At 31.5% G+C, this 9,879-nt stretch overlaps 2 protein-coding genes across 6 annotated transcripts; one reads left to right on the top strand and one right to left on the bottom strand.

Moving 5' to 3' along the window:
* Positions 1-156: 156 nt before the first annotated feature.
* Positions 157-3,999, bottom strand: LOC137823477 (uncharacterized). 3 transcript variants are annotated; one of them, XM_068628636.1, is made up of 7 exons: positions 3,708-3,999; positions 2,827-3,162; positions 2,638-2,731; positions 2,023-2,144; positions 1,707-1,856; positions 793-882; positions 157-432 (listed from the first exon to the last, which is right to left on the bottom strand). In XM_068628636.1, the coding sequence occupies exons 2-7, from the start codon at positions 3,145-3,147 to the stop codon at positions 382-384; spliced, it is 828 nt and encodes a 275-aa protein (XP_068484737.1). In that variant the 5' UTR covers positions 3,148-3,162; positions 3,708-3,999; the 3' UTR covers positions 157-381. The 3 variants fall into 3 exon arrangements, with proteins under 3 accessions (XP_068484737.1, XP_068484735.1, XP_068484736.1); XM_068628634.1 differs by having other exon boundaries at positions 3,575-3,711; XM_068628635.1 differs by lacking the exon at positions 3,708-3,999 and adding an exon at positions 3,612-3,635.
* A 507-nt stretch (positions 4,000-4,506) lies between these two features.
* LOC137823478 (digalactosyldiacylglycerol synthase 2, chloroplastic) lies at positions 4,507-8,853 on the top strand. Of its 3 annotated transcripts, none has more exons than XM_068628639.1 (6): positions 4,531-4,785; positions 4,888-5,042; positions 5,620-6,016; positions 6,126-6,392; positions 7,265-7,614; positions 8,182-8,853. In XM_068628639.1, the coding sequence occupies exons 3-6, from the start codon at positions 5,735-5,737 to the stop codon at positions 8,672-8,674; spliced, it is 1,392 nt and encodes a 463-aa protein (XP_068484740.1). In that variant the 5' UTR covers positions 4,531-4,785; positions 4,888-5,042; positions 5,620-5,734; the 3' UTR covers positions 8,675-8,853. The 3 variants fall into 3 exon arrangements, with proteins under 3 accessions (XP_068484738.1, XP_068484740.1, XP_068484741.1); XM_068628640.1 differs by having other exon boundaries at positions 4,573-4,785; positions 4,888-5,071; XM_068628637.1 differs by lacking the exon at positions 4,888-5,042 and having other exon boundaries at positions 4,507-4,785.
* The last annotated feature ends 1,026 nt before the right edge of the window (positions 8,854-9,879 follow it).

A 9,879-nucleotide genomic window follows, 5' to 3' on the forward strand; every position in this document is an offset into this window, starting at 1 on the left:
GTTATCACTATGAAGCATTGATTGAAGAATTTTCAGCAGAGCTTCTCACCAAAAGTTTCATCTTTATCATATCTGAAATAGTATTTTGAGTTGAATAGCTCTGCAGAACTTAATCTAAGCTTTGAATAATCATATTGTAAACAGCTTTTCGGAATATTATTTAAAAAGGATTTAGTTATTATATGAAAGAAAAAACCAATAAATGCTTTTGGTACAAAAAAACAATTATACAATCAAAATTTGAGGTTCTAAAATCTACAATCTTCAGCCTGAATTTGCTAGAGTCAATCATTGATAACAGTGACTAAGTAGCACTAACATAGCGTTTCCATAGCTCCTTTCAATTCACCTTAATTCTTGCAGTGCTAAACTATGGTGCCTTCAGCTGATGGAGGGAGAAGCATGCGACTTCTCAATAAGCAGCTCAAGTCTCTGGTTCAAATAAATACAATGAATAAAAACAAGTCAGCCAAAGATGAATGCAAATAATCTAAAACAGTGTTGAACAATGCAGTTCCTAGTCCTGTTCTGCTGTGTTACTGTGAACAAACAATCAATCATGCCAGCAGGGTGATTTTTGAGGGAGGGGAAGAACAGAAATTTATTAAATAAAACCATGTTATGAAGTTGAAATCAGTAAAGGGTCAACAAATACAATTTTTGTTCTAAAGAAACAAGTTTTGGTGCCTAGAACAAGAAGAAACTTAGAAATGGTGCTTTTATCTCTAGTCAGAGTGAGAAAAATCGGAAGTTCTTAAATAGAATTATGCTCTATTAAGAGAAGACACAAACCTTTACTGATTTACTGACTTCTTCAAGTTTAGTAAGCAGCAACCCTCCAGCTACTCTGCGCTCCAGTGAAGTATGCGATGAGCCTGCCATCTGCAGATGAGAGTACAATAGAGGTTTATATGAGTGAAACATAAGCAATGCATGTGATGCTAGTGTCATTTAATTGATGGCTTGATTCTGAACAGCAACATATCAGAACGATGAACTTATCATTCTTAAGTAAAAAAGATTAAGAAAAACATACAATATTTCATTTCTGTCAAAGTTAATCATTATCAACAACTTTCAAATGTACCACCTAACCAAATTGGTATGAATTTTTTTATTGGATGATGGTAGCAACTAAACAAAAAATAGTATGAGTAAATAAATTACTGCTCTTCAATAATATTTTGAGAAGGTTTTAACTCTGCATTTTGCCTTCTGAAAGGTGCATATCATATGGATTGCTTACCTTAAATCCATAGATAAGTAACGATTTATCCTACATTTGCCAAGCAAAATGAGAATACACCACAGATAAGTATGTAACATTCTGAAATTCAAAGTTAGGAGGAATGCTCCTCATCGCCAAAAATATGGTAGGACACCTAGGTAAAAGAACCTCTAGCATTAGACTTCCTAAATTGTATTGCTTTATCCAAAATCTCTCAAAACACGTTGTGCAGCTTCAACTCAACCTACAAAAGCCTAATAATTCAAAACGGTTGCATAAAATGATAAGCATGCTTCTTACAAAGACCACTATATGGGTACAGATCATTCTATGTTAATCAAAGGTCATATTCCTACCAGCTCAAAGATCATAAAACTAACTACCAAGTTACTAATGGTACATAAATTAGCATTCATCCAATCCCTTCATCTATTAAGGGTGAATTTGTCAGGGTGCGTGGCAGGAGGTCTAGCGTTACCTTCAAACTTTTTGATGGCGATCTCAAATCAACTGATCCCTCAGTAGCTGCTGGCATACGATAGATGTTTTCAACATCTGTGCTTGGAGCAGCATGCATCCCACTTGTACTTACATCTTGTCCGATCTTTGAAGCCTCTGTTACAATCATCTGCAAACCAATTGTAGCATTTTAAGATGATGACATCCCCTTCGTTAGTACTTGGCAATATAATGCTATAAGAACCCCTAAAAGGATAAATGTAAAGAATGATATTGAAGATTAAAATCTGTCTCTAAAAATAAAAACAATCACATTAAGAAACATTTTGTTTCACCTTTCTCAAAAGAGAAGGGTCATAAACTCCCTGAACTTGTAACTCATCTACCGGAGCAGCTTTTCCATGTGCTATACTTTCAAGTCGAAAAGTATGAATACCATATATAGACTGCAGGCAACCTGGACAATGAAATGAGAAAATCTAGTCAAGGAAGACAGGATAACATGTAGGTAAGGTTTTAAGCACAAGCTAAAGTATGCTTCATTATGAGTATTTAGTGAATAAATTTTAGCCATTCAAAACCCCATTGTTCCTCTCATTGTTTTGAAAGATATAAAGCTCACAAATTGTGAGTAAAAGTTGAAATGCTTCTACAGAAACAAAAAAATATTATCTCAATTTTATTGCTTATTTATTTCTAAATTTAAAATTTATAGAGTAAAGAAAGGCCTTCATATCAGCCCTTTTAATCAGACAACAGAATCGAGAGACTATTAAATATAAACCATATGCTAGAAGAACACTTCAGTATTCTTTGAAATAATGAAGGATGAATACACACACACATGCTCAAGTCTCAAGAAACATACCAAGAAGGTAAGATCAATTATTTTAAAGAAAGCATACTAAAATAGGGTGCAAGAAAAATTTCTGGTATGCCTGCATCAGTACCTTGTTCAATAATAATATCAATCACCAGAGAAAGAGGTACACGCCTCTCAATTGTTACGGTCCCCCAAAATGGTATAAATGAAGGCCTTGATACCTTGACCAAGGGACAAAGGGAATAAAAATCACTTCCCGTGTCAAAACTCATTTCATATCACAACATTACAATTATGCAAAACAATTCTTACATACCTTATAAACCACTTCAGTATGTGTAACATATAATCTGCGAGAAGACAAATCCTTTTGAAGCACATATCTCCTGATGGGCAGGTAAAGCAACATAAAAAGGCCAATTCCCCAAGCCAACACCAGTAACAATGATATAGCAAGCCATATGACCGTGTCGTATTTAACGCTGTTGCTTGCAAGCTCTTCAAATGATGCTGAGTAAAGTATCTGTTCCAAAAAAGCTCCCTCTTCATCATCACTTAATTCAGACCCAGAGTCAGCAAGTATCTGATCCTTAAATGACCTCGACTCCGACATGTGATCGGCGTGACCAATCAACATCTCATCAACCACAAACTAGTCAAGAAGAAAGGTACACAAATAAAATAACATTAGCTCAGAAAGAACTATAAAATTCAATTATTCTAGTGCAACTACTTCATCCAGGTATCCCTAAGGCTGATATTTCAGAGTGAAATTAGAAACCTCAGATCTCAGAAGGCTAGCAAATTGAGACAAAAAACATTTTCCACATGAAATATTTATGTTAATTCAACTGGATTATACAATGCAGGAAACTCTAAATGCCAAAACACTCGGCAGCATTTTCAAATGCCTTTATACTCGCATCACTCAAAAAATACAAACAACTATAGTACCTCTCCCTCACTATTCACTATTCATCTCGAAATATAACACCAAACAACGACCTAATTGGCAACCTTAAAATCAGGACAGAAGAAATAAAACAAACAGCAACATCACAAACCATTTATCATATCATCTACACAAAAATATATGGGTACCCATTTGCTTTAGACCCAACAGATAGAGAAGTTGCCTGATAATTTAAGGAAAGGGACGAGATTGATGAAATAAAAAGACAAAGATGAAAGCTTTACCTCTGCTTTGAGGAAAAACGTTGAAATGCTTTAACGGGTACGTGAGTGGGACCAGCAAGATGGTGATTTCAGTACCCTCTGGTGTGTAGGGTTTGTTAAATGAGATGCAAGTGAAGTGAAGTTGGAAAACTGAAAAAAAGAACACCAAACATTCAATTGACTGAGAAGGTGTAACTGTCGCTGGTTTCCACAAAAAAGAAGCAAAATGAATTGCACTTGTATTCTTCTTATCAATTACACGTGTATATTAGACAAATCAATTAGTATAATCTACGGGTCTCTCGATATGATCAAGGTTTTAAGATTAAGATTTCACGAATCTTATAAGAACTTTAATTGTAATAATAAGATTAGTACTTAATAATTAAATTAACTATTAAATTTTAAGAATTGAAAATGTATAAAAAAATTATAACAAAATCAATTCTCATAACACTTTAAAATAAAAGTAGGGATGAACAGGGAATTAAAAATTTCTTCTTCTATACAGACATTTGTTCCTAATAGATATCTAATGAAAAAAAAAATAACACAGTAAATTTATATAAGTCCACCCATAATTTTTGGGGTCATGTTTAATTCTTTTTTATTTTTTTAAAAGATTTCAACAATTATATTTATTACTATTCACTTATTTTTATTTTAGTTAAAATGTGTATTCCTTATATATAGTAATAATCACTTCAAATAAATATAAAGCTACCATATGATATATAATTTGTATAATAATACAATGGGTTATGATATTTTGAAAAATTTTAAAAATTATAAATTCTTATAAAGAATTAAAATATTAATATTTATTGGATTGTAATGGAAGTGTGAAAAAAAAATTAGATAATTGGTAATTGATTTGTTGTTTCTTGTTACACTTGGCTTGTGCATGGATTGGTGGAAAAAGCAAACCAGAGTTTTGGAAGCAGACATTGGGTTCCTCCTAAAAGAGTTTGTATATTCCCTCTCCTCAATTCCCATCGTTTCCCTCTCTTTGCCATTCATTTTTCACCAACTTGTTTCTCTCTCTAAGATCCCTTCCTTACCATTCTTTCATTCTACCCTTATACCTGACGCCTTCAAGGTACACTCAATGTCCTCAATTTTCACCATTTTAATTATTTTTTTATTTGCTATTATTTTTAGCAAAATTTATACGCAAAGTTTGAATTTTGGGGTGATCTAGATTGGAAAAACGGAAAGGAACCATAAGGGTATATGAGATTCGATTGGGTGGATTTTGGTTTTGGAAACTGAGGTGGTTTTACTGGTTTCGGAAGTATGCTTTTGTTGGGGGCTTCCTAATCAATCAGTGAATACTAATAAGTCTTTGGGAAAAGAGTAAGTTCGATGTTCGCTTCTGATGAATGGTATGGATTGCGGTTTTTCTTGTTCTTTGTTTCCTCTAATTTGTTCCGTGATGGATGAAATAGAATATTTTTTTAAGAAAAATTGGGAATTGGGACACTTTCCTCTATATATATATATATATATATATATATATATATATATATATATCAATCGACGAGAACCTTTTGATGTCAAATGTATGATCTAAACAATGCTGACTACAAAAAAGGAATTTCATAGTCCAGGCAGCACCAACCTTTTTTAAATCCTATTCATGTTTTTTTGCAGTATTTCTAAATACCTTTTAATCTCTGAAGGGAGGTGGGATATTTTCTGTGAAATTATAGCTTTATTTTTCAAGAAGTTTGTCTTTAATGGGTGTTGCTAATGTGCTTATCATGTACTTTTGGAGGCTTCCCCGTACTTTTAAACTTGTAATATTGTAATATGCACTAGTGTGCATTGTTATCCATATGTTTTAGCTAATGTTTGATTTATTTATTTTTCTTTCTTATTTGTGCCATTATGTATAATAAATGTTGGCTAATATTTTTTTACCATTTTGCAGTTTAAGTGATCATTTAGTTATCCTCTAAAGCAGTATTTTGCTGGTGATTTTCCTCTGCAATTGAGTTCTGAAACATGATGATGAGATTTCTGAGTTGAGTCTAACAAAGAAACAGATGGATAAGAAAGAGCATATTGCAATTTTTACTACTGCTAGCCTTCCTTGGTTGACTGGAACAGCTGTGAACCCACTGTTTCGTGCTGCATATCTCTGCAAAAGTGGGGAAAGAGATGTTACCTTGGTGATCCCTTGGTTATCTTTGAAAGATCAAGGACTAGTATATCCCAACAAAATCACATTTGCTTCACCCAATGAACATGAGAAGTATATCCGCAAATGGCTCGAGGAGAGAGTTGGATTTAGTTCTGGTTTCAGCATACAGTTTTATCCAGGGAAGGTGATAATTTCTTTTTATGTAAAACTATTAGGTAATAGATTTGAACATCTATGAGCTTTTACTTTTAAAATCTATGTTAGTGACAATTTGTTCCATATTTATGATGTAGTTTTCAATAGAAAAAAGGAGCATTCTTGCTGTTGGAGATATTTCAGAAATTATCCCTGATGAAGTGGCAGATATTGCTGTGCTTGAGGAGCCCGAGCACTTAACATGGTATCACCACGGGAAAAGATGGAAGACTAAATTCAGGCTAGTTATAGGGATCATTCACACAAATTATTTGGAATATGTGAAGAGAGAGAAGAATGGAATCATGCAAGCATTTTTGCTGAAATATTTAAACAGCTGGGTTGTTGGTATATATTGTCACAAGGCAAGTTATTATATCCTCATAGAAAATAGTACATGTGTATTCAATGTTACTTTGTCATTCTCACTTTTTCAATAAATGAAGCTAGAAATTTGAAATTGTGTTAGTTTTCAATTTTTTACCTGCAAAGATAAATTGAGTGATCCTCCTCTCAGCAGCATTCGTAGCAATTAGATTAGCAGTTGATACTGTTAAATGAATGTTTTCTGGTGGCTATGATATTCAAATCAATATATATTGTTCACCTAATATGTAAGTTTGTTGGTAAAGAATGTACATAGCTGTAATTTCCCATCTTTGCATGAACTTGAGGTACTGAACAAAATTTATTCATTTGGTTGGAGTGAAACACATATTTTTAACGTGGTTGGTTTTATTCCTAAATTGATTTGAGATAAGCTTAGGTGACTGACTTCTATTTGCTGCCAATGGTGTGGCCTGATATGCAGAGATCTTTTGTTGTTTTTCTTTTTCTTTGCTGTTTTATATACCTCTTATCTTTATCTTGAAATTTCTTCTTTGACCTAGGAAAAAAATATAGAAAATATTGACTGAGTTAAATATTTATGGTATCCTACTTTGTCTGACATGCAATGTTTTATTAGTCCATTTTGATTTATTAACCAGTGATCGTTTTAATTCTGAATGAATAGATCCAGTTCTTTTTCATAGTGCATTATTATATTGCATGGATGAAAATCTAACATAAACAAAAGGTGTCCTCAAAGCAGCAGCTTGACATAATATCATCCTGTGAGAAATGAGAATGGAACTTCATTTTTATGATTTGTCGTGAAAATAATATTAGTGTTCACTATAAGCTTGTAAGCTTTGCATGCTTGTTCTCTTGATTTTGATTAGCTGAATATTTGCAGGTAATTAGATTATCTGCTGCCACCCAGGATTACACCGAGTCCATCATCTGTAATGTACATGGTGTTAATCCGAAATTCCTTGAGATTGGTGAGAAAAAGAGGGAGCAACAACAGAAGGGAATCAAGGCCTTTACCAAAGGTGCTTACTTTATTGGGAAGATGATATGGAGCAAAGGCTACAGGGAATTGCTCCAACTTCTTAAAGATCATAAAAAAGAATTATCTGCTCTGGAGGTTGATTTATTTGGCAGTGGAGAGGACTCAGATGAAGTTCACAAAGCTGCAGAAAAGTTACAACTGACAGTTAGACTTAATCCAGCTCGCGATCATGCCGATGCTCTATTTCATGAGTAAGTTCCCTACCGATCTGCGTACATCATCAAGTTTGAATTTCATTTCATTGAGTTATGTTAAGTGTTTTGCTTAACTGTAATAAAATGTGTACGTGGTGCTTAATTTGGAAAGGAAAGAAGAAGTAAATGAGAATCTGCATTCTAATATTCAATTGGAAGTTAATAAGTCAGCTGTTACTTCAGATTAAAATATAAGTAAGATATAAGAATATCTGATTCAGGCTTTTTATACAGGGTAGTAGTTTTCTAATCGTTATGAGGCTCCTCCATACCCTTTAGTCTTTTTGTACAGTATTTGATAATAAGTCCCTTTGAAAAATTAAGATTTATATAGTTTGAGCATTGTATAGATGTAACTATTTAAGCAGATAATATCCTAGCATATGATATTTTGCCACCATACCATCACTTATGAGTATAAAAGTTAGTTTTCTTCATTCTATTCATCATTTTTCCAAATATTTTGTAGAGTCCTTTTAATTATCCTATCTGAAATGAAATTCCTATTTGATAATGCACTAAGGGAAAGATGTGTATGTTAACACTTCATTTCCTGCATGACAGTTACAAATTGTTTCTTAATCCGAGCACAACAGATGTGGTTTGCACAACAACAGCAGAAACTTTAGCAATGGGCAAAATTGTTGTGTGTGCCAACCATCCTTCTAACCAGTTTTTCAAGCAGTTTACTAATTGTTGGACATATGACAACAGTGAAGAATTTGTTAGACTTACACTCAAGGCACTGGCTGAAGAGCCTGCACAGCTTACTGATGCCGAGAGACATGAACTATCTTGGGATGCCGCGACAGAACGGTTTCTTAAGGCTGTTGGCCTAGATAAGCCATCAGAAAAAAAGTTGTCAAGAAGTTCTTCAAATTTTATGGCTGCCTCAATAAATTTACAGCAAACAGTAGATGAAGCATCAGCATTTGTGCATCATGTAGTTTCTGGCTTTGAGGTATCAAGAAGAATCTTTGGTGCTATTCCAGATAGTTTGGAGCCAGATGAAGAGATAAGCAAGGAACTTGGGTTGACTAATGCTGTCAGAAAATAAGGTTGAAGAAGAAAGGATGTTGTAATGTTGTGTTTGCTTTGTCCCTAAAATGTTTAGTGCAAATAGTCTCTTTCTAACCATGGTGGAAATTGTTTGGTGTGTGAAATATACATGAAAAGAGAGACATCACTGTATGTGTAGACATATGTCCATTTAATGCACACCTTCTGTTGATCTAAGTTTGATCAATTTATAGGAATATTTTTAAGATAATATTTGTAGTTTTATTTATATCCTTGAAGAACATAAGACATTATTTTTGAGTTTCTGTATAAAGTTTCAATTTGTTAGAAAAAAAGAGAGTTTCATTTAAAATTGAAATGAATCTAGTAGTTAAAAATAAAATTTAAAGAAATTATATAAGAAATTTTCTAACTTTTTTATATATAAATTAATTTTAGATAGGAAAAAATTAATTTAATTTCTTATTTTTTCTTTTAAATGTTTTTATATTAAAATATTCTCTATATATTATTTTTATTTGTGCATGTGTTTGTGTTTATTATTTTTATGACAACAAAAAGGTAAATTAAAGTTAATAATTGTTAAAAGTATTACTAAAATTTCTATTAAAGTTAAAAAAATTGTATATATAAATAATAATATTTTTTTATTAATTTTTATAATATTATTTTTATATAATAGAAATATTTGTAAATTTTTATCAAAATAAAATTTTTAATTATAATAGAATTTGTAAAAAGTAGTTTTGAATTTTTATTTAAAAAATAATATTATATAATGAAAATACTTTTAATTTTTATGATAACTTTTTTTTATGTAATAGAAAGTAAGAATTTAGTTAATATATATAAAGATACAAAATAAATAAAGTTAAAAAAATATAATTACAAGATCCAAAAAAAAAGTATATATATAAAATAAAATAAAAGTTGTTATGACCGAATGAAGAAGACGTAACACATTATTCCCACCGAATGAAATGAAAATAATAATCTAATAAAAAAAAACAAATAAAGTAAATACACACTCTATTATCTTAATTAAATATGAACAAATGTGTCATGATTATTTTAAAATCAATTTTAATATTTTATTTTTTTAATTAAAAAATAAATTCTAATAACATTTCGTTCTAATATTTTATTTACTAGTTATACATGCCAGATTTTTTTAATTTATGATATATTATAACACATTTTTAAATATTATATCAATATAAATATTATGCTTTATTTCAAATA

Source organism: Phaseolus vulgaris, chromosome 8 (genome assembly GCF_000499845.2).
Source record: "Phaseolus vulgaris cultivar G19833 chromosome 8, P. vulgaris v2.0, whole genome shotgun sequence".
NCBI classification, from domain to species: domain Eukaryota; kingdom Viridiplantae; phylum Streptophyta; class Magnoliopsida; order Fabales; family Fabaceae; genus Phaseolus; species Phaseolus vulgaris.